We start from the raw sequence: 23938 nt of genomic DNA, 5'->3' as shown, positions 1-23938 counted from the left end.
GAACCCTATATTAAAACTACATTATTGTAACACACGCTCATTTTACAATGAGCCACTACTAGCTGACTCTAAGAAATAAGAGTCTAACTGTCGTGTTGACATTGTTTGAGGTTATTCAGCGTCTCTTCTGTGTCTTGCAGGCTGGCTGCATCTGCAGCCAGGAGAGGGGAGGGGAAGATGCCTTCTCCATCATTTACCCTCGATGCTCAGCTGAGATTTCACGACAAATGGCTGAAGATCGATTTACAGGTACATGCACACTGATGCATTCTGTTTAAGTCAGAAAAATCACACTGAAATGTCATGAAACGTGGGTTCAGTCAGATGTGTCAGTATGAATAAAGGGATAGTTCATGTTTATTTTGTCACTTCAATGTTTGAAATCCCTTTGTTCAGATTTACTTCAGTGACACAAAGTGACCACATGAGGCAGCATTAGACCAGCAGCTCCTGTGTCCCCGCTAAAATCACAAATTTTCTCTATGGACATTGGTGTGGGAGAGTGAGTGGTTTACAAACTTCAGTTTCCTGTTGGAAAGTCTGTCTAACAGTGAGATAAAAACGTGAACATGTGACGTAGATATCGTAGACTTAAACTGACGTAGGTTTAATTACTCAAGTCTTAAGTTTCTTGGCTAAAATGAGTTTTTGTGTGTTTGTTGGCAGCCATGTTTTCACTGAGACTGAACCTCTGTGTCTCAGGCTGGTTCTCAGTGAAGGGGGAGCTCACAGTGCAGTCAGTTCTGACTTGTCAGTATCTCATACAGCCACAATCCTTTATGTTTCTGCAGGTTTTATCAGGTCTTTCACAAAGATGATAATAATGATTGTTTTTCATGTGTTGGTCTTGTGCTCATTATAGTGATTACATCTAATTACAGAGTCAGTGAGTGAAATTGTTTATGAAGGTCTATGTTGTGCAAACACACTGATGTTGGTAGTCATTTCCCAGGACATTTCTAATATATAATATTACTGGTGCCTCAGGACTTGTTATTAGGTTACAATGTTTACAGTGAACCAGTTTCCACAGAACTTCAGAAAATTCTAATTACGGGGTTCATTTTAGTGTTCTAGCTACATTTGTCAATGATCCCTAACCCTGGGAGGTGGTACAACAAGTGGTTAGAGGTGCAACACAGTGCTGCCCTCTATAGGAAACAAATTCTGTCCCAAGCTCATCTAACCATCCATCCTCTACCACTTTATAGATGGTAGGTGGTAGAGTTCGCCAGTCCATCACAGGGCAACATATAGTGACAAATAACCATTCACTCTCACACCTGTGGTCAATTTAGAGTGCCCAATTTACCTAATCCCCATATTGGATGTTTTTGGGAGGAAGCCGGAGAACCCAGAGAAAACCTGCGCACACATGGGAGGAACATGCAAACTCCATGGTCTTTCATAGATTCTGTGCAAACACAGTAGCATCATGTCTACATAAGAGCTGCATGATGTTTATATAAAAAAATCATATTCTTATTATTTTGAGCCCATTAAAAATTGGTACTGACTCATAGTTTTTGTGTCCTTAACTGTCATTTTCAGAAAATCTAATTTATTTTGATGTCTGCCAACGATAAGTCTATCACTACATTACATTTGCAGCAAACACAAATGTTATCATCAGTTTTCTTCGGTTTCCTCTAACAAATACAGTGAAGGGTAACCATGGCCGTATCATCTTCATCACATTCATATTTTAATTACGTGTAGTGAATATTATGTGTCGTCATCACCACCGCTCTCTTTTACTAAGAACTACTCGTGAGTGGAAATGACAAGTATCCGACGTCTTAAATGTCAAAAACATGTTATGTTTCACACTGAGGCGAGAGAACACACACACACACTGGAGAGCTGTGATGACAGGAAAACATGACACCCCGTCTTTAATTTTAGCCTTCATTTAGTGGAGCAAACCAGTTTACAAGTTGAGGGAGAGTCCAGTCTGGAGCTGATTCTGGAGGGTCACATGCTCACCTCAACTGTCTTGTCCCACTGTCTTTTCTCTGTTGTACAGTGAGGTCGTAATTTCACAGTTACAGTGTTATTGTATTATATTATTTTATATTATGCTGTTCACTACTCTACATTAAACAACATGCAGTCTTTCTCAAAAGGACGACTTTCCTGTAAAAATATTAAATTGATGCCAGTAAATAATACTGTCTAGAGAATTCATAAGTCATTCATAAATTCCCAAATCATGGAATATGGACATTCGGACAACTTAAACTTCTTTGAATTCACATGAACTCTGCCGTCACGGTCTTTGTCTGCATCTACAGACAGTCATAGACTGTGATGTATAGACTGTATTTAACTGCCTTAAACTGTGACACCATCACAGCTGCTGTTAAATAGAAGTGATAATAATAATGGTAAAATTCTCTTTCTGTCAGCGAGCCTTTTCTCCTGAAGGTCTGAGTGAGATGTGGAATGAGATGGTCAAAGATGAAGAGATCACATTTAACGGAGAAGAGTCCACTCATCCAGGTTCGTCACATGACACACTTCAATGTTTCTGACAGGTTTACTGCATGTTTATGTCCATGTCTGAAAGGTTAAAGTTTAATGTTGTAGTTGTGACTCTTTTTTTTTTGTTAGAAGACTGTGACTGTTTTGGAGCTCAGAAGAAAGATGAAGCCAACGATAAAGAGAAGAAAGAGGAGGAGGAGACGACAGCCTCTGTCCATCACTCCATCATTGAGTCCTGGGACTGGGGACGACAACCAGGTCAGACTTTTTTATGGACTTGCAGTACAGTAAAGTAAAAATATAAACAATACATAGAAAATAGAGAGGGCTTGATATCACTCTTGTGTTTTTATTATTATTTATAGAGTGAACATATAAACATATATAACTATATTCTAAAAAGGACAGATGAGTAATCATCCCTCAATTTCAACCTGCATGTCAGACTAAAACAAACGATAATGTGATGGATGGATTTTGGACACGGTTATTACAGGGTGCTTGAATCATTGAAAAAGCTTGACTTTTAATTTAATTTAATAAAGAAAAAAAATAATGTAATGGATAAATACTGACTAAAATACTTTCACCAAAGTGTGTGTGTGTGTGTGTGTGGGTGTGGGTGCAGTAGAGTCCCGTGTGGGTTTATATGAAAACCAAACCCAGAAGTTATAAATAAAACCCTGTCGGGTGTTTCCTTGAATTAATTGAGTACTTGTTTGGTCCATAAAATCACGTCCAAAAGAATATTGATCAAACCAAAATGAGATATTAAGGAAAATATAAATTTGCCACAGCTGCGAGGTGCTGGAAAAGCCTGGAAAATAACCTTAAAAGTGCTTGAATCTGTTGATTCTCTGTTTCCACCACATACTGTACATGACGTCCTTCCTCTGCTGTTGAAGAATCGTCTGTGTTTCCCAGTAAAGAAACTCATCCCTCACTGACACCACACACTTTCACAACACTGACATGTGGACATATTCACATGTTGATAGTAAGTGTGTCCACACTTGCTGCTCTTCTGTGCTTATCAGTGTCAGGATGCGCTGCAGGTGGTGGACTCGTATTTTTTCTGGCACGTGCAGTGTGGAAACTCACTGTAGCAGCAGCAGCAGCTCCTCGGCTGGTTATTTTTCTGCTGGTTATTTTTACTCATCTGTCTGGAGGTTTATGTTGGTTGCTTCAGTGACCGTGACTGTGTTTACTACAGAATCTGAATGTGGGTGGGTCAGTGTTTTGGTGGAGGCAGATAAGAGACGCTGAGACGCACAGGAAGGAGGCGTTTACTTTTGTTTTGGCTGATTCTCTGCGCACATACAGTAGATATGGAAATGATGATGATGTTCTCCATATTAATTCAGTGTTAATGATTTCAGAAACCAGAAATTAATTCATGAATGATCTCAGAAAGACTCTCTAACTGCTCCATACATTACAGTATACGCCGATGACACTATCTTATATGTATGTACATATAAATACATATATGTATGTACATATCAATAAATGTGTGTGTGTGTGTGTGTTTAAATATGTATATGTGTGTGTGTGTGTATGTGTATATATATATATATACTGTATGTGTATATATATGTATTAGAGTTGCACGATACCCACGGTACCCTGCGGTGCGAAATCATAACGGTTCCTACTATACTAGAAATTCTACACGACGGTACTACCGTGGATTACTATACTACCGGTGCCAGTTTTTGCTACATTGCGGCCGCCTCTACTCTCCTCCCGGCTTTTCACTGCAGGCTACTCCCTTGTAAACAAACCCACATTGCAACTACTGTAACCGAACAACACAGCTGCTGAATGATTGGCTGTTTGCCTGTTACTGGTGACGTTCGGGGATATGATAGGCTGTTTCCGCACGCTGGGTCTGCCCGTCTGTTAGCTGATTGGCTGTTTGCGTGTTTCTGCCGGCAAGAACGAACTCCATGAAGACAGCTCCGCTTCGATAGAAATTTGTTTCAAAACAAACAACAAGCTAAAGTTCTGTCTCGCCCAAACGCGCTTACAGTCACAAACACAAGACAACACACTTAACATGGCAGAAGCACCGTATTTTGTTCTCTATGGTTTATTATGTTGGAAAATAAGCATTATTGTCAAATAGATTTTTTGTGTGTACGTGTACACACACATATATATATATATATATATATATATATATATGTATATATATATATATATATATATATATATATATATATATGTATATGTGTATATATATGTGTGTGTGTGTATGTACAATGTACAACAACAAAAGATCCATGTATTTCTTCAACCTGATGTTGGTTGCACAAAAATCCATGTATAATTTGAGGCAAGAGCACAGTTGTGCATAATGTAGTGAGTAATTTACAGCCATATCTGTAACAACCAGATATTTTGAATTAGTAAACATGTAATAGATTTAATAAATTAAAAACTTGATTTTTCTCACCACATAATCTCCCATGACCCATATGTGAGTCCTGACCCAGTGTTTGAGAGCTGCTGCTTTAGCGCACAGTTATATTCAGTCTTGATAACGTAAAATAAATGGTGAGAGATTGTGTCAGAGCTGGTGACACCTCTAAATGTGACAGCTGACCGTGCTGCCTCATTCCACCTCAGGACTCTCAGGCTTAGATCAAGCTTAAGTGGAGTTCAGACCAGCTATTCTGGCCCATCTCATTTTAGCTGCTGCTGCTGCTGCTGCTGCTGCCTCTGCCACTGCTGCTGCTGAACCACATCAGAACAAAGCACTGGTTTCATTTCACATGTGTTGTATTAGTTTTTTATCCAGCGAGGGCTCCACAGTCACAGGACTGTGTTCTCGCGATGGTTAACATCAATTTCAATACTTGAGTATTGAGACTTTAATGAGTCATGTCAACATGTCAGTGTTGTGAAACCATGTGGTGTCAGTGTACCACCGTTGCACCACAGTCTGTTACACATGTAGACTGACGGAGGCTTGTTGCGTGAATGGGGTGAAGTCAATTTCAGTCAGTTTCAATATATGCATGAGGAAAAACTGATTTTAACCAATTAATCATAGCCTGATCAAATAAAATCTGTGTCAGTTTATGTCTATGGTGTCTACATCACATGTTCATGTCTTTATCTCACTGTTAGACAGACTTTTCCAACAGGAAACTGAAGTTTGTAAACCACTCACTCTCCCACACCAAAGTCCATAGAGAAAATCAGTGATTTTATCATCACAGCACACAGGAGTTGTTGATCCACTGCTGCCTCCATCACTAAGTTAAAATGTCTTATTTCTTCACTTTGGCTTTTAAATTCCTTTATTCTATGGAATTTTCTTATGGAACACTTTTCACAATTCAAACAACACTTTTCACGAAGCAAGCAACACTTTTTCAGAAGCAAAAAAAATGTTGATTTAATCATTCAAAAATATACTATTTTATTGTTTGAAAATACATTTGTTCTTAGCGATCCCTAACTTGTTGTTTGCCCTCCCTGACTTGATGTTTGCCCTCCCTGACTTGATGTTTTCCCTCCCTGACTTGATGTTTGCACTACCTGTATATATGTGTACATATATATATATTTATATGTATAACGTAACTAAGAGTAATACAAGGCTTTGCTTTGTAATGCTACATTGGCGTTCAACTAACGGCATTAGGCTAACGCTAGTGTTAGCCTTTTTATTGGCCTATGTTCTCAAAACCAATAACTAACCTTCAGAATTGAACAGAGCTGATGTCTCAAAGATAATCTGACAAACGTTAGATACTTACAATTATTTACATCCATGATGTCGACGGAGAAGACTTGATTAGAAAGAGATTTAATCTTGCGGTAGAAAATTGTTGCTTATGTAAAACAAATATAGAAACGACAAAGCATTTATTTTAACTCTATGGAAATCTCTATATAATTTGCTGTCCTATAAATCCATAAACATTGATTTTTGGTCTTTTCAAAATATTCAAGTTGGTGTATTCCTTAAAAATAAAAAGCATAAATTCTTGATTAATAACCGGATTTTAATTACAAAGTACTATATACACAAGTGCAGATATGCTAAATGCCCCCCCTCATGGTTAGCTTTGAAATCAGAGATTTCCTTATTTCAATGATGTTTAAAAAATTATTTATTACAATTATTAGACCTGTAAAAATCCCTTTGTATAATATTTTTGTATGCGACTTACCTTTATGTTTTTTTTCTTTTATATTCTTTTTTTTTTTTTTTTTTTTTTTACCCTTGTTTTTCAATTTATGTTGTTAGAAAGTGTTTGGGTTCATAATCTTTGTATAATGATATACTGGTAAGGAAGATGTTGTATGTAAGCTAGTTGGTAAAAAAAAAAAAAAAAAAAAAAAAGATGTCGATGGAGAAAATTTGGGGTACGAGTTCCAGACAGACAGCATCAAGCCCATGACGACTTCCGGGGCATTGAGCTGTTGCTCCAAAACTCAGCAGACCTGCCCACAAACAAAAATCCACGGCACTTCAGGGAGCGCAAACATCAAGTCAGGGAACGCAAACAACAAGTTAGGGATCGCAAAGAACAAATGTATTTTTAAACAATAAAATAGTATATTTTTGAATGATAAAATCAATGTTTTTTTGCTTTTGAAACGGTGTTGCTTGCTTCGTGAAAAGTGTTGTTTGAATCGTGAAAAGTGTCGTTTGAATCATGAAAAGTGTTGTTTGAAAATATTGAGACAAATCTAATTCGATACTATTCATATTAACATCAGTGACCCAGATTGACCACACGAGGCAGCAGTAGATGGGGTGGAGTGGCTCAGTGGTTAAGACCGGTTAAGACTGGAACCCTGTGTGCGAAAGACATCATGGTCGCAAGTTCGACTCCACCCCTGGCTGATTGTACTCAATTCCATTGTAAGTCGCTTTGGATAAAAGCGTCTGCTAAATGACATGTAATGTAATGTAATGTAATGTAGACCAGCAGCTCCTGTGTCACGGCAAGCTAAAATCACTGATTTTCTCTATGGACTTTGGTGTGGGAGAGATGCAGTATATATTTATTTTAAATAGTGTGGCCCTTATTGGACCTTTCTGTGTGGAGTTCCTCTCTGTTTTGTGAAATCATTATTTGTTTGCTGTTGGTGTGTGTTTGTGGGAGCAGATGAGATGGAGTTGAAGGACTGTCTCCTGGTTCTGGTGGAGGATCAGCAGAAGCTCTCGGCTCAGATGGCTAAAAGCACTCTGTCCGCTCAGAGGTTACGTCAGCGCCTCGTCATCCTGGAGCGTTACCTCATCTCACTCAGCCACAGCATGATGGAGGAGAAGTACGAGGTTCGCTGGAAGACTCCGCCCAGCCCGCCACTGCCCTCTGCTGACAACAAGAGGTAAAAATCAACCTTCTCGATCCTCATCAGTCTGGTTTTAAGGCAGGTCACTGGACCGAAACTGCACTTCTTGCTGTCACTGAGCAACTCCACACTGCCAGGGCTGCCTCTCTCTCATCTGTGCTCATCCTCTTGGACCTTTCTGCAGCGTTTGACACAGTTAACCACCAGATCCTTATTTCCTCCCTTCAGGAACTAGGTATCTCAGGCTCTGCACTTACCCTACTCTCATCCTATCTTCAAAACCGAACATACAGAGTAACCTGGAGAGGATCTGTATCGGAACCTTGTCCTCTAACTACTGGGGTCCTTCAGGATTCTGTCCTGGACCCTCTCCTCTTCTCTCTGTACACCAACTCTCTTGGTTCTGTCATTCACTCTTATGGTCTTTCCTATCACAGATACACTGATGACACCCAACTCATTCTCTCTTTTCCCTGGTCTGAAACGCACGTAGCAGAACGGATCTCTCCTTGTCTGACTGACATCTCTCAGTGGATGTCTGACCAGCACTTGAAACTCAATCTCGACAAGACCGAGTTTCTTTTTCTCCCAGGAAAGGGCTCTCCCACCACAGACCTGACCATCACCCTCGACAACTCTGAGGTAGCTCCCTCTCATACGCAAGGAACCTGGGTGTGACACTTGACGACCATCTCTCCCTCACTGCCAACATTGCTGCAACAGCTCGATCTTGCAGATACATGTTTTGCAACATCAGAAGGATACGTCCTCTTCTAACCCAGAAGGCGGCACAGGTTCTTGTCATCTCACGCTTGGACTACTGCAACTCCCTCCTGGCTGGTCTCCCTGCGTGTGCCATATGTCCTCTGCAGCTCATCCAGAATGCAGCAGCTTGACTGGTCTTCAATTTACCAAAGTTCTCTCACACTACACTGCTCCTCCGCTCCCTTCACTGGCTTCCTGTAGCTCGATCCGCTTCAAGACTCGTGTGCTTGCATTCCATGCTACAAAAGGATCCAGTCCAGCCTACATCCAGGATATGATCAAAACCTGAGCCCGCCCACTCCGTTCTGCATCGGCAAACTGGCTTGCAGCCCCCTCACTGAGAGGATCGCAGAAGCATTTGCCAAACTCACATCGCACTTATGACTAGCACTTTATAGTTTGACATATTTGAAGCACTTACTTACTTACTTCTAGCTCTTGTTTGTACTCAAATGTTGAAATGCACTTACTGTAAGTTGCTTATGATAAAAGTGTCTGCTAAATGACATGTAATGTAATGTTATCCAGCTGCAGAGTTTTTACTCTGAATTTTAGGTGTGAACTGAACTATTAGACGGAGTTAAGGACTTGAATTAAGAAACTTGTATGCTGGTAAACTAGTGTCACTATTATTAATATTAGTAATAAATATGATTATGCTTGAATTTCTCCACAGTGGACATCTAGGGAGGTGTTTTTGTTTGTTTGTAAATTCATTTTCTAGCTCATAAACATCTGTATAATTCAGCTTTAAACTGTCCTCGATCAGCTGACCTACAGTTACAGATGTGTTTTTGTTTGTTTCAGTCCTCGTCCGGTAAATAAAGGTGTTGAAGGTTTGGCCAGAGTCGGCTCCAGGGCGGCGCTCTCGTTCGCCTTTGCCTTCCTGCGTCGAGCCTGGAGGTCGGGTAAGAAAAAATCCAAAGATACACAAAGTGAAGATGTGTCATAGCTGTCATCATGGTGATGGCGCTTTGCTCAGTAGCTCACAATGACTGTGTGTTGCACCAGTTTACTCTGCCACATATAGAAATCAACAGATGTTTCACATTAATGTATTTAGCTGTTTATACAGAGAACTTGTTTACAGTATTAATACTTAATAGCAGTGTTCGGGTCATTTTTTCGTTCTTGGGTCACACACGCTACGCTACATTTGTGCTTCATCAAGTATAGGGCTAGGTATCAATCAACACTTTAAGATACCGGTACCGATACCTTCATTTCGCTACCGGTTCCTGATCAATACTTTTTTCAATGCCAGTTTTATAATATCATTTCTAAAAAAGAAAATTACATTACACATTATGGTACATATCAATCCTGAGTTTTTATTTTTCAGTTTTGGCATTTTTACACTCAATGCAGTTTTTTTTACATAAAAAAAAAAATTAACTACAATTTATTTTCAGTGCCAAAAAAAACAATTGAAACAAGTGACAAGTCATTTTCACTAAGGATCTCACAAACTTACAGAGGTAAATTCGATGTCTTATCATCTCCCTATTTGACATTAGAACACACAACATAACAATAACATGGTTGTATTATTATTACTCAAAAACCATAATCTAGCCTGAGATAACCTCGTCTTAACAATAGCAACAGTTTACTCACCTCCACTGTATAAAAAATCTGTTTCAAGAAAAATCTCAATATTCTGAGAAAGTAAAAGAGTGGTTAGCACTGTTGCCTCACAGCAAGAAGGTGACGGGTTCGAATCTGTGCGGAGTTTGCATGTTCTCCCTGTGTGCTTGTCAGATTTCTCCAGGATCTCCGGTTTCCTCCCACAGTCCAAAAAACATGCAGAGGTGAATGGTTGACTCTACCCCCCCCCCCCATGTTAGGCAGCATCTGTGTTTGTGTGGTTGTGTGAAGCTCCATCACTGTCAGCTCTGTGAGTACAGATGATGTTACATGAAGTGATGTGAGTCAGTGGAGATCAGTCTGATCCACAGAGACGGAGTAGGAACAGACTGTAGTCTTCTCGTAACATGGGCAACACACATGCACGCGCGCACACACACTCGTCCTTGCTCTTTTCCACCAAGAACATCAAAATGTAACGGTGTCTTCTTTGATCTGCTGCCTGAATGAACACATACACAGATGGGAAAAAATAAGACATTAGAACTTGACTGCAGCTTTAAAGATCTTTGAGCAAATACTTAGAGCTGTGTTGTGTGACCTTTATTATTCTGTCTTTGTGTAAATGTTCTGTATTTATAGAACACTTTGATAAACACACAGAGAGTCATGAGGAGCTGACAGTCATCAACCCAATGAAACATGATAATAACAATTATCTTTATGCTCTTACTGGACAAAGAGAGGTTTATATGTTCTGTAAACTCTGTGTTTGGTTCCAGGAGATGATGCAGATCTTTGCAGTGAGCTTCTCCAGGAGTCTCTTGACGCTCTGCGAGCTCTCCCTGAAGCGACGCTGTTTGACGAGGGAAGTGTGTCGTCAGTGTGGCTGGAGGTCGTTGAACGAGCCACAAAGTTCCTCAGGTTTGTTCAGGTTTGGTAGTAAACACACAGTGTTTGATGACGTGTGAGCATGCTGAACCTGATTCTTGTCTCTGGGAACAGTGACGTACATGGAAGTGCCACCACCAAAGGCAACATTCCTCTGCAGGACCAGCACCTGGTTCTGGCCATCCTACTGGAGCTGGCTGTGCAGAGAGGAACACTCAGGTGACTGTCCCTTCACAGCAGCTCATTAACACACTGCTGCTGGTGGAGCAGCTGCATCTCACCCTCCTGTCTCTCCTCCACAGTCAGCTGCTGTCTGCTGTTCTGCTGCTGCTGCGTCTGTGGGATAGTGGAACCAGAGAGATGGACAATGAGCGTTCCACTCAGGGAACCAGTGCTCCACTGCTGCCACTGCTGCAGCGCTTTCACAACATCCACAGCAGCAAAGAGGAGCCAGTTCCTGAAGAGGAAGCTGAGGTGAAAGTAAACACACACCAGGCATTCTGCTGTTTTCATAAAAACAAGGCGATAAACGGACATTCAATTATTAAATTAAAGATAGTTTAGTTTTTTTCATGTGGTTGTTAATGACATACTTGTTATTACGAGTTGTTGCTGCTGACTGTGACAGTTGGGCACACGTAAAAACGTAAAACAGACTCTCCCACACCAAAGTCCATAGAGAAAATCTGTGATTTTAATATCACAGCAAACAGGAGTTGTTGATCAACTGCTGCCTCCATCAGCTCCACCTTCAAGTTCAAATGTCTTATTTTGTCAATTCGGCATTTAAAATGCTTTGTTCAGATTGACCTCAGTGACACAAAGTGACCACACGAGGCAGCAGTACGTCAGCAGCTCCTGTGTTCCTGCGAGCTAAAGTCACTGATTTTCTCTATGGGGTTTGTTGTGGGAGAGAGAGTGGTTTACAAACTTCAGTTTCCTGCTGGAACTACTGGAACAGTGAGATAAAGACGTGAACATGACATGGATATCAAAGACTTGAAGAGTGTTTTATTATGTGGCTAAAAGCCTCTGTCTTAGGCTGGATTTCAGCAACAGGGGGTGCTCAGAGCTTGACAGTACCTCACCCAACCTCACTTCAAAAACCCAGAACTGTCACTTATTGTCTATAGTCTTGTGTGTTGCCTGGAAACACCCACTCACACATCTCTCTCTTTACACTGTGGGTGATATTCTTTGATTTCCAGATCCTCACTGCCCCCTTGTGTCCAAATGAGAGTTTCCTGCGCTACTTGACTTTGCCTCAGGATAATGACTTGGCCATCGACCTTCGGCAGACAGCGGTGGTGATCATGGCTCACCTGGATCGTTTGGCTTCTCCCTACAGTCCCCCACAGTGTAACTCGCCCACTTCACACAAGGTGAAGACTCTTTTTATCCAGAGGAAAAGCTTTAAATGACTTGTTTAGTTTCATGTATTTTAGCTCAAATTATGAGCTTCTTGAATTATACTTCCGTGTTATGATCTAATGTGTCTGAGATTTATTCATACAATCCCTTTAAAATATCTTTGTTCAACTTTAGGGACCTTAAATGTACCCACCCTGCTAAAAGGCACTTTATTTTTTTACTTTTACACTTTCAATTGATTGGTTATTAGCACCAAAAAAACCTGATAATTAAAAAAATCTATTTTAACATTTTAACCTTAAAAGGCCAAGTTTTAAATATATTTTCACAATTTGTAAAATAAACACAAAATATGCAATATTTTCTTTAAACTACACAATGATATGATTTCTTTAGAGGAATAACAAAGCCTGGGATGTGTAATTGATTAGGGTTGGTTGTTCTAAAAATGTGTGAAATATATCCTTTCTGACTGAACATACATTGTGTCTCGACAACCCAATAAAGATATTTATGAAAAAAAAACTTAAAAAATTAACTGCACTCTCAGCACCTTAAGTATGAAAATGTCCCATCTGTTCAAACTGCAGTTAAACAGTTATTTTTCACTTTCAAACCATCTTCTGTCCTGATGATCAGAGGAACAGATAAACACAAATATAAGATGAAAAAGCATGAAACAACCCTGATGTTGCATGAGTGTTAAAATACACAACCATGGAAAATTAACATTTAAATGAAACAAAACATCATTCCTTTCACCATGTGACTGACTTTGTCTCTCCCCAGGGATCCTTGCAGGAGGTGATTGCCTGGGGTCTGTTGGGCTGGAAACTGTACGCCAACGTTAACGGACCCATTCAGTGTAAAGCTCTGTCGAGTCTCGGTGTGGCACAGATTGTGTGTTCAGAGAAGGGATTCCTCATTCTGTCCCGCAGCAGTGCCATCTACATGCAGAACTACAAGAGTACCACTCTGGTCAGTTTCTCTGAAATCACACACACACACACTGTTTCTCTCTCTGCAGACTGAAACACTGAATCATGTTTTTCAGGCTCCCATGATGATCCACAGTCTGAGCTCCAGAAAGATTGTGAAACTCGCCGCTCACCCTGATGGACAGCACTACTTAGCTCTGTCTGCTAACGGGGAGGTTTTCTCCTGGGGCTGCGGTGATGGCGGACGCCTCGGACATGGAGACACAACGTAAGCAACTTAAAAAAAGAGTGTGCTCTCATGTCTTTATATCAGTGTTAGACAGACTTTTCCAACAGGAAACTGAAGTTTGTAAACCACTCACTCTCCCACACCAAAGTCTATAGAGAAAATCAGTGAGTTTAGCTCACAGGGACACAGGAGCTGCTGGTCCTCTGCTGCCTCGTGTGGTCACTTTGTGTCACTGAGGTCAATCTGAACAAAGGATTTCAAACACTGAAGTGACAAAATAAGACATCTGAACTTAGTGATGGAGGCAGCAGTGGATCAACAACTGTGTGCTGTGATGTTAAACTCACTGACTTTACTTTACTTAAGACTTGAACTGATGTAGATTTTGTGAAGTGACTAAAATCAGTCAGTTACTGTAAACAGAATAAGAGTGAATACTGGACTAACAGACTTAAAGAGTCTTTTGTCCCTGCGGCACTTAGACTTTTAAATGACCTATTGTGATCTGATGTGTTTGTTGTTTGTCATACATGTTTGTTTCTACTGGCTGTGAAAGTAATTGCCCCTAGGCGATAATAAAGGTTCTTGAAATTGATCTTCTCTGTTTTCAGGTATCTTGAAGAGCCCACAGTGATCGCAGCCTTCAATGGGAAACAGGCAGGAAAACACGTGGTTCACGTGGCCTGTGGGAGCACATACAGCGCTGCCATCACAGCAGATGGAGAGCTGTATACGTGGGGCAGAGGGAACTACGGTCGACTGGGTCATGGTGAGCTGGACCCACAGGGCACTCTCATCTGCGTGGGTTTTTAAATCGGTGGAACCTGACTGTTATTCTGTGGTTTTTAGGATCCAGTGAGGATCAGACCACGCCCATGCTGGTGACGGCGCTGAAGGGACTGAAGGTGGTGGACGTCGCCTGTGGGAGTGGTGATGCACAGACACTCGCTGTGACGGAGAATGGTAAGAATTATTATATTTGGATGCAATTTACAAGTCAGCGTTTTTGTTGAAATCCTCTTCACGCGCTTGTTGCTGTCAACAAATAAAGTTCCCTTTTTAAAAAAGAAAAGAAAACTACTGTTCTGTGGAGACCAGAGTGTTCCTGTAAATACCACATATAAAATGATCTTTGTACCTTTTCATTTGCAGTGCAACCACTTCAATCACTTGTTTGTTAGCTTCATATCATATGATTTGATGCTGTAAAAATAAAATTAATTTGGTAATATTTTAATGTCCAATTCTGTCCAATAAAGAAAATGAATGTTCTTGCTCCTTCCCCAGATAGAATAAAATAGTACTGTGCACTCCAGGGCAGGATAATACAATTACAGTACAGTTTACAGTAAATTATACACATACACATCTAAAACTCCTTGTGAGTGTGCTACCCTGTGATAAACAAAGAAAAAAGTCTGTCAACCCCTCACTCTCCCACACTAAAGTCCATAGAGAAAATCAGTGATTTTAACATCACAGCACACAGGAGTTGTTGCCACACGCCTCACCACACACCACACGCCTCTATATTTTAGGCTGTGTCTCAGCAGCAGGGGGCGCTCATGGCACAGCCAGTGCTGACTAAATGTCAGTGTTCTGTACAGCAACATCTCAAAAACCCTGAACGATCCCTTTAATTCTCGTGTTCTGCCTCTGTAGGTCAGGTTTGGTCGTGGGGCGATGGAGATTACGGCAAACTGGGTCGAGGAGGCAGTGACGGCTGTAAGACGCCCAAACTGGTGGAGAAGCTACAGGACCTGGACATTGTGAAGGTCTGCTGTGGCAGCCAATTTTCAGTGGCCCTCACCAAAGACGGTCAGGTCTACACCTGGGGGAAAGGAGACAATCAACGTCTAGGTCACGGAACCGACGAGCACGTCCGATACCCAAAGTTCCTCGACAGTTTACAGGGTGAGATGACGACGGGTAAAAATTAATCTTCACGTGATTTTAAAACCGATGTCCTGATTTGTAATTGTGTGTCTTCAGGGAAGAAGGTTGTGGATGTGGCAGTGGGGTCGACTCACTGTTTGGCTCTCACTGATGATGGCGAGGTTCTCAGCTGGGGCAGCAACGACAAACTGCAGCACTTTGATACGCTCTTCTCTAACAAGAAGCAGCCAAAGGCTCTGCCAGGACTCAACTCCAAACACATCGTGGGAATTTCCTGTGGTCCAGGACAGGTAACTGAGCTGGTTTTCACTCTGGAGAACTGTGGAGAACGACCAGAGAAAAGGGTCCGGGCATTCTCCGAACTTTTTAAGTACGGGACAATACCGACCGTGGTCAAAATAACTACATTATACATATATACATACATATAAAAATGTAGTGCTGCTACAAAAGGCACGGAGGCTTTATTTGTACAGTAGATTTCATACACAGGGCCAACTCAATGTGCAAAGCCCAAACCAGAAAAACCAAAATCTCTGGACACTAATGGACGATTTGTGGAGTATGTCAAGAATTAAGTTCAGATCTCAAAACGCTGTCAAGAACTACAATATGTTAATATATCAATATATTGAGTGAATAAACTCCTTTATTTGTGTGTTTTCAGAGCTTCGCCTGGTCCTCGTGCTCTGAGTGGTCCGTCGGGCAGCGTGTGCCCTTCGTGGTCGACGTTTGTCCCATGACCTTTGAGCAGCTGGACCTGCTGCTGCGGCAGGTCAGTGAGGGAATGGACGGCAGCTCAGACTGGCCCCCCCCACAGGAGAAGGAGTGTATGGTCGTAGCCACACTCAACCTGTTGCGGCTCCAGGTACACAACTGTCAACACTGCAGACAAGTGTAGCTGTTGTGTCTGTTCCAGCAGAGACAGCAGGGGAAAACTGATTTTATCCACTTAACTAAAGACTTTAGAGTTTAAGTCTATAATATCTACGTCACATGTTCACGTCTTTATCTCACTGTTAGACAGACTTTTCCAACAGGATGCTGAAGTTTGTATTCCACTCTTCTACACCAAAGTCCATGGAGAAAATCAGTGATTTAAGCTTGCAGGGACACAGGAGTTTTTTTTTTTTTTTTTTATATAACCCTTTCCTCTCCGTCCTCAGCTCCATGCTGCCATCAGTAACCAGGTGAATCCAGAGGAGCTGGGTTTGGGGCTGGGCAGTGTCCTGCTCAACAACCTGAAACAAACAGTGGTGGTATTAGCGAGCAACGCCGGAGTTCTCAACACTGTGCAGGCAGCTGCTCAAGCTGTGCTCCAGAGTGGCTGGTCAGTTCTGCTGCCCACTGCTGAAGAAAGAGCCAGAGCTTTATCCTCACTCCTGCCTAACGCTGGTGAGTGTGAATCACTGCTCATTCATACTGAATAAACACAATAATGTACACTTAGTCTTCACATAAAGCTGCTGTCAGTGATGTCATCTGTTGTTGTTCGTGTTCCCCTCCTTCATCTGTATGTCGCCTCTAAAGATTTCCTCAGTTTTATTGTCAGCTGCTGGGACTCACTGAGCAAACACTGTGGATCAGAAGATAAAGATAAATAAATATGGCTACTGTCCTCACTGCAGGCGGCCCACATTGGGCAGCCTTTTCCTGCATGTCATACCCGTCTCTGCCTCCACATTTCCTGTCTTTCTCTTCACTATACTGTCGATTAAAGGCAAAAAGCCCAAAAAATATATACTAAAAAAAAAAAAGATATTTAATACAGATGTGAAATGAAAGAAATCACTGACTGCAGCTGTAGATGTTTTCAGATAGAGGATTGTAGATTGTAATGTAATTTTTTTGTTTTGTTTCAGCCTCTGGAAATGAGATGAGTGTGAGTCCTGGACGTCGCTTCATGATCGACCTGCTGGTCAGCAGCTTAATGGCCGACGGGGGTTTGGAATCTGCACTGAACGCAGCCATCACTGCCGAGATACAGGTCAGTGTCTCTGACACAAAAACCTTCACTCATAGCACGTAGAGAACTTCCACGAAAATTCTTCAAATAACAAAACACAGCTACATCGTCAGCAGATTATCAAACACCCACCATCATTGCAGTGATAACGAGACGGTGACGAGATGAACATCTCATGTTTGACGATGAAAACATGACGAGATGTTTGTGAGACACTGTGACACTAAGACTTTACTACTTTTTTTTTTTAAACTAAAACTGGACTAAAACTATCACATATAGAAATGACTAAAATTGGACTTAAATGATCACATATAGAAATGACTAAAACGTGACTAAAACTATCACATATAAAAATGACTAAAACTATCACACATAGAAATGACTAAAATTGGACTAAAATTATTACATATAGAAATGACTAAAACGTGACTAAAACTAATAAGCGTTTTACTCCAAAAGACTAAACTAAGACTTAATACAGAATGGCTGCATCACTGTACCTTTTTAATGACAATAAAGTTGACTCTAATCTAAAAAAACTGCAAACACAGCTGTTGACACTGTTAGCTGAAGAGCATGACATGAAAATTAGTGATGAAATTTGTCGTTGAAATTAAGTTTATCATAGAACAATATCACAATTAAATTATTTTTACAATAATACGAAGCCAAATATTGAACTTAGTGCCTTAGTGGTAACATTTCCTCCTTTATTCCTTTATTTGTAACAAAATGTACATCTGTTTCAGTGTAATGTTTCAGCTGACATTGTTTTAAGTCCAAAAATTATTTAAATTATATTAATTTAATTGATGATGATGATGATGATAATGATTTTAGAAGTCTAAATTTTCCTTTATCAAAATGACAGGACATTGAAGCTAAGAAGGAGGCTCAGAAGGAGAAGGAGATCGACGAGCAGGAGGCCAACGCCTCCACCATGCAGCGCTGTCGCACCATGCTGGACAAAGACCTCATCAACACGGGCATCTACGAATCAGCGGGGAAACAAAGTCTGCCATTGGTGCAACTCGTGCAGCAGCTGTTGAGGTACGGAACTTTTAATTTCCAAGCTCAACACACTCAGATTTCCGACTCAGAAACCTGTCGCTCTTATGATTTAACACGGCACGTGTTATTTATGTGTTTCTACAGAAACATCGCCTCCCAGACCATTGCGAGGTTGAAAGATGTCGCCTGTCGGATATCAAACTACTTAGAGGCGGAGCATGTCAGTAAGGAGCGCTCTGCTTCTCTGGACCTGCTGCTGCGTTTCCAGCGGCTGCTCGTCAGTAAACTCTACCTGGGAGTCAACGGCACAGAGAACGTCAACGGATACAGTACGTCGCTGTACATGTTATTCTTTAAACTCATCCACGTTCTTCAGGTTTGAGAGCATTTCGTAATGACTCCTCTGTTTGTGCAGATCCAGAACTTCTGGGTGTCGGGTCACTCTTGAAGAAGTACATCGCTCTGCTGTGCACTCACATCGGCGACATCCTTCCCGTGGCAACGAGTATCGCCTCCGCTGGTCACCGCCACTTTGCTGAGGTTTCCCGTGTTATTGAAGGAGACCTAACTGGTAATTTACTCTCATGGAAATAATCACACAGGCAAAGTCAGAATAAAGCAGGAAAACAAATGGTTGTTGTTGGACACATGTTTTGTCTTTTGTCTCTGCAGGGGTTCTTCTGCCTGAGCTGGTGGTGTCCATCGTCCTCCTCCTCACCATTGATGCTGGTCTGATGCAGGAGACTGGTTCCATCCCTCTGCTGGCTGGACTCCTGGAGCACCTGGACCGCTTCAACCACCTGGCTCCTGGACACGAGAGGGACGATAACGAGGACCTGGCCTGGCCGGGCATCATGGGTACGACACCAACCCGACCGCTTTAAAGCTGGACTCTGCCATTACATTGCATGCAAACTTTTTTTTTAGCATTTTAGGTAATGCAACAACAAAACTCACTCAAAAAATAGCTGTATCATTAGAACTGTAGCATAACAAACACATCACGTGTTAGCGATAAATGTTCAGAACTGTAACATCCAACAAAAAAAATCACGTCTCCACATAATTTTACCAAATGCTACAAAAAACATCACTGGATAAAAGAAAATGTTTCAAAATATGGAAATAAAGAAAATTCTGAAATGTTTCAATGTTAAAAAAATGATAGACATCGAAAAATTATTGTAAATGACCAAAAATAATCTAAAACACGTCGATAATATAAAAAAAATTGCAGGACTTCCAGTGTTTCAGTGGGTGGAGCTTTGAGCAGAGACGTGGTGGGTGGAGAGGGTTGAACACAGCGTAGCACAGCTTTGTCACACTTACTGACCCCAGCTGAAAGTCTCTGAAGAGTGGTTATCAGGATTCTTTTTGCTCAGTGTTGTGATTCTGCTGTGGCAGGATCTTTCTTCACAGGACAAAGTTCTAAAAACAATGAGGAGGTTTCCCTCATCAGGAAGGCCGACCTGGAAAACCACAACAAAGACGGTGGATTCTGGACCGTCATCGATGGAAAAGTCTATGACATCAAGGACTTCCAGGCTCAGTCCCAGTCGTTAGCAGGGAACAGTATCCTGGGTAATAGTGATAATAATGATGGTGATGTGTTCATATTCTTCATGTATGTATGAAATAACAAACATGTTTTACAGACTGTATTTTGTCTCCAGCCCAGTTTGCGGGTGAAGACCCTGTGGTTGCTCTGGAAGCTGCTCTGCAATTTGAGGACACCAGAGAGTCCATGCAGGCCTTCTGTGTGGGACAGTACATGGAGGTAAGTGTGACTCCTCATCTACACATTACACGTTTTTATCAACAGAGACTGTGTTTTCTTATGCTTCTTTTACTGCCACTACTTCTACATGCATGTGTCTCCTCCTGTCACAGGTCACGTTGCTCTTTCACTTGTCAGTCAATGTGCCTTGGGTGTGGATCAGGGGAAATTTTACTTATTTTACTACCACTACTACTTCTACTTCTTCTTCTAATTGTTTTATTAATACTTCTACTTGTTTTACTACTACTGCTTCTCTACTTCTACTACTATTTCTACTTGCACTATTATTTCTCCTTCTACTTCTTAATACATTTTCTACTACTTTTAATTCTATTTCTTCTTCTACTTCTAATACTACTCATACTTTTACTACTACTACCACCACTTCTATTTCTACTTTTACTTCTTCTACCACCACTTCTCCTTCTTCTTCTTCTACTTTAAAGTTGTTGTTGGACAGGATTTTTTCATCTTCACATTTTCTCATCGACAGCCAAATCAGGAAACCGTGACCACGCCAGACCTCAGCAGTTTGTCCTCACCTCTGATGGACACAGAAAGGAACCTGGGTCTGCTGCTGGGTCTCCACGCCTCCTACCTGGCCAAGAGCACCCCACTCTCCCCCATGGAGATCGAATGTGCCAGTGGGTTCAAACCTGCACTCATCCTGTTGTTAAATAAATAAATAAATAAATAAATAAATAAATAAATGAATAATAACAGTTCCACCACCTTCACTGGGACACTGGGTTTTTAAGTGTGGTCTCTTTTGAATTCAGAATGGCTCCAGTCCTCCATCTTCTCTGGGGGTCTGCAGACCAGTCAGATCCATTATAACTACAATGAGGAGAAGGATGAAGACCACTGCACCTCACTGGGTTCAACCACTCCAGACAAGGCCAAAATCTACTCCAGAAGGTTAACACTCAGTGACCACGCACAGCCTTTCCTGCAGGCCATCGCTGACAACAACACTCAGGACCACACTGTCAAGGTACACGCCGCCTTCTACTTCTTATTCTACTGCTTCTTCTTTGTCTTCTGCTTTTTTGTAATCTTGTTTTTCCACTTCTTCTACTTCATCTTCATTCTCTCTTTAGTCTTCAGCTTCTTGTTCTTGTTCCTCTTCTTCGCCTTCTTCTATTTCTTCATCTTCAGCTTCTTGTTCTTGTTCCTTTTCTTCACCTTGTTCTACTTCTTCATCTTCTGCTTCTTGTTCCTTTTCTTCACCTTCTTCATTTTATTCTTCTCCTTGTTCTTGTTCCTTTTCTACTTTTGTGTCTTCTATTCTCCTTCGTTTTCTTCTAGTTCTTGTTGGTCTTCTTCACCTTTTACTTCTTCGTCTTCCTCTACTTCTTAATTTTCTTCTACGTCTTTGTCATCTACTTCTTCGAATTCTTTGTCTTCTTCTATTTCTTTGTCTTCCTCTACTTCTTAGTATTCTTCTTCTACGTCCTTGTCTTCTAATTCTTCTTCGTCATCATCTTCTTTTTAAACTTTTTTTGCTTCTACTTCTTCCAATAATGTCCAGCAGGCTGCACACCGAGATGTGCAATGCTGCCCTCCACAGCTCGAAGTTCTCAACTCTTCTGTTAATAATAATAATAATAATAATAATAATAATAATAATGCTAAATAAGTATTTATACGTAGGTGTCACAGTGTTGCTGTTGTCTTCTCTGTGTTTGTGACAACACAGGACTTCCTGTGCCAAATAGAGCGTTGCTGTAAGCAGTACCACCTCATCACACCCATCACTTTCCCCACGGAACATCCTGTGGAGGAGGTCGGCCGCCTGCTGCTCTGCTGCCTGCTTAAACATCAAGACCTCGGTAACCTAGCAACTGGGAATTAAAGGCATAGTTCCGGTTTTTGGAAGTGTGGTTGTATGACATACTGACACACCAAAGTCCACAGAGAAAATTAGTGATTGTAGCTTATGGGGACACAGGACCAGAAGCTCCAATACAATTCTAAAAGTCTGTCTAACATTGAAGTTAAGATCTGAACATATTCTTAAGATATCATGGACAGTCATGTTTGTACCTCATACAACCACACGTAACAAACTGAACTATCCCTTTTTGGGGCTCATTTTGTCACTGAAATATTTCCTCGGATGCACAGAAATGTTGTCTTCCTGCACCTGCTCACGCTCACCAGCTCCTGAGTTCACAGCTGACGGTGGTTTGTGCTTGTTGTCGTGCGTCTGCAGTGTAAACTCTCCTCCTGTCACAGGTCACGTTGCTCTTTCACTTGTCAGTCAATGTGCCTTGGGTGTGGATCAGGGGAAACAGAGGTCCCTCCCTAAATCTGTGATTGATGTGTGCCGCATGGTCTACCAGGCCAAGTGTTCTTTAATCAAGGTATGATGATGATGATGATGATGATGATGATGATGATGATGATGATGATGATGATGATACACAGTGACATTTATTTCCTCAGTGGAGAAGTTGGTGCAGGTCACTGGTGAAAAGATGAAGATGGTTTTGTTCTCCTGTATTTTAGACCCATCAGGAGCAGGGTCGCTCCTATAAGGAGGTGTGCGCTCCCGTCATAGAGCGCCTTCGCTTCCTGTTTAACGAGCTGCGTCCGGCCGTTAGCAACGACCTGTCCATCGTGTCCAAACTGAAGCTGCTGAGCTCGCAGCCGCGCTGGAGGAGGATTACGCAGAAGCTCATCAGGGACCGCAGGAAAAAAAGAGGTGGGTTAGGTCTGAGGCTGGGAGATATGGGGATATCTTAGCATTATTGAAATTAATGTATTTGTGTTGTTTTCAGTGCCTAAAAAGTCAGAGTCTGCTGACATCGAAGAGCCAAAGCTGGAGAACGAAGGGACCAATGAAGAAGAACTGAACGTTCACATCAGCCCAACCACTGCAGACAGAAAATCTACCACGAGCAAGACGTCCAAGGTAATCCAACGTTTCTTCACTGTCAGCTTTTACATGATTTAAATATTTAGAATCAAACAAAGCTAAAATCATATTTACAGCATAACTTTAAAGCTCCACAAGGTCATTAGAAAAGTAATAAACTCACAGGAACATAAAAAATACAGAAACAAAACCGTTAAACCGATGGTCTGTAGAGGGTAAAGTGAGATCAGTGTAGGACATACAGTATGTAAATGTGTTTTCTCTGCAGCAGGACAAATGGCAGCCTCTGTTAAACACTGTGACCAGCGTGCAGAAGTACAGGTGGCTGAAACACAGCGTCCAGGGTGTATTCTCTCAGTCCAGCCTCATGGTCACCATCGTGGAGTTTGTCCTGAAGGAGGAGCCCCTGGACGTGGAGAAGATGAGGAAGTGTCTTCTCAAACAGGTGACACATACAAGATATATTCTCTATGTCCTATAAATAATATGTGTATATTTTGAGTGTATATCCTGATGTAGGAGTGACATTGTATGTTGACTGTGTGTGTGTGTGGACAGCTGGAGAGAGCTGAGGTCCGGCTGGAAGGCATTGACACGATGCTGAAACTGGCCTCCAAAAACTTCCTGCTGCCGTCTGTTCAGTACGCCATGCTGTGTGGTTGGCAGAGGGTCATTCCTGAAGGGACCAACATTGGGTGAGTCGGTGCTTTTCACGTCTGGCTTTTTAAAATATTCATGTATGCGCGTAAGAAAAAAAACTAAATGTTAAAGTAACAATTGTTGAATAAGGACAGGTAAATATGGAGCAGACAAATGT

The 23938-nt window shown here is 41.4% G+C and overlaps 1 protein-coding gene across 5 annotated transcripts in view; it reads left to right on the top strand.

Annotated features, from left to right (window-relative positions):
* Nucleotides 1-23938, top strand: part of herc2 (HECT and RLD domain containing E3 ubiquitin protein ligase 2) — a 60472-nt gene that overhangs the window by 2437 nt on the left and 34097 nt on the right. For 2 of the 5 annotated variants that reach the window (XM_058639150.1, XM_058639147.1), the window contains exons 2-33: nt 141-249; nt 2409-2502; nt 2614-2742; nt 7617-7839; nt 9376-9476; nt 10938-11079; nt 11161-11265; nt 11349-11520; nt 12255-12428; nt 13207-13395; nt 13472-13623; nt 14196-14353; nt 14434-14547; nt 15247-15498; nt 15577-15770; nt 16148-16348; nt 16647-16875; nt 17343-17467; nt 18321-18499; nt 18605-18789; nt 18876-19031; nt 19133-19318; nt 19865-20041; nt 20134-20237; nt 20734-20884; nt 21020-21234; nt 21940-22072; nt 22479-22606; nt 22752-22947; nt 23024-23157; nt 23390-23566; nt 23680-23816. In XM_058639150.1, coding sequence (XP_058495133.1) covers nt 178-249; nt 2409-2502; nt 2614-2742; nt 7617-7839; nt 9376-9476; nt 10938-11079; nt 11161-11265; nt 11349-11520; nt 12255-12428; nt 13207-13395; nt 13472-13623; nt 14196-14353; nt 14434-14547; nt 15247-15498; nt 15577-15770; nt 16148-16348; nt 16647-16875; nt 17343-17467; nt 18321-18499; nt 18605-18789; nt 18876-19031; nt 19133-19318; nt 19865-20041; nt 20134-20237; nt 20734-20884; nt 21020-21234; nt 21940-22072; nt 22479-22606; nt 22752-22947; nt 23024-23157; nt 23390-23566; nt 23680-23816 — 5084 coding nt within the window. In that variant the 5' untranslated portion in view covers nt 141-177. The remainder of the gene's footprint in view (nt 1-140; nt 250-2408; nt 2503-2613; nt 2743-7616; nt 7840-9375; nt 9477-10937; nt 11080-11160; nt 11266-11348; nt 11521-12254; nt 12429-13206; nt 13396-13471; nt 13624-14195; nt 14354-14433; nt 14548-15246; nt 15499-15576; nt 15771-16147; nt 16349-16646; nt 16876-17342; nt 17468-18320; nt 18500-18604; nt 18790-18875; nt 19032-19132; nt 19319-19864; nt 20042-20133; nt 20238-20733; nt 20885-21019; nt 21235-21939; nt 22073-22478; nt 22607-22751; nt 22948-23023; nt 23158-23389; nt 23567-23679; nt 23817-23938) is intronic. The other 3 variants (XM_058639149.1, XM_058639151.1, XM_058639148.1) reach the window with 3 other exon arrangements.

This window comes from Solea solea, chromosome 9, assembly GCF_958295425.1.
Source record: "Solea solea chromosome 9, fSolSol10.1, whole genome shotgun sequence".
NCBI lineage: Eukaryota > Metazoa > Chordata > Actinopteri > Pleuronectiformes > Soleidae > Solea > Solea solea.
The sequence above is the reverse complement of the archived record's forward strand: the minus strand, read 5'-3'. Positions and strand labels throughout refer to the sequence as shown.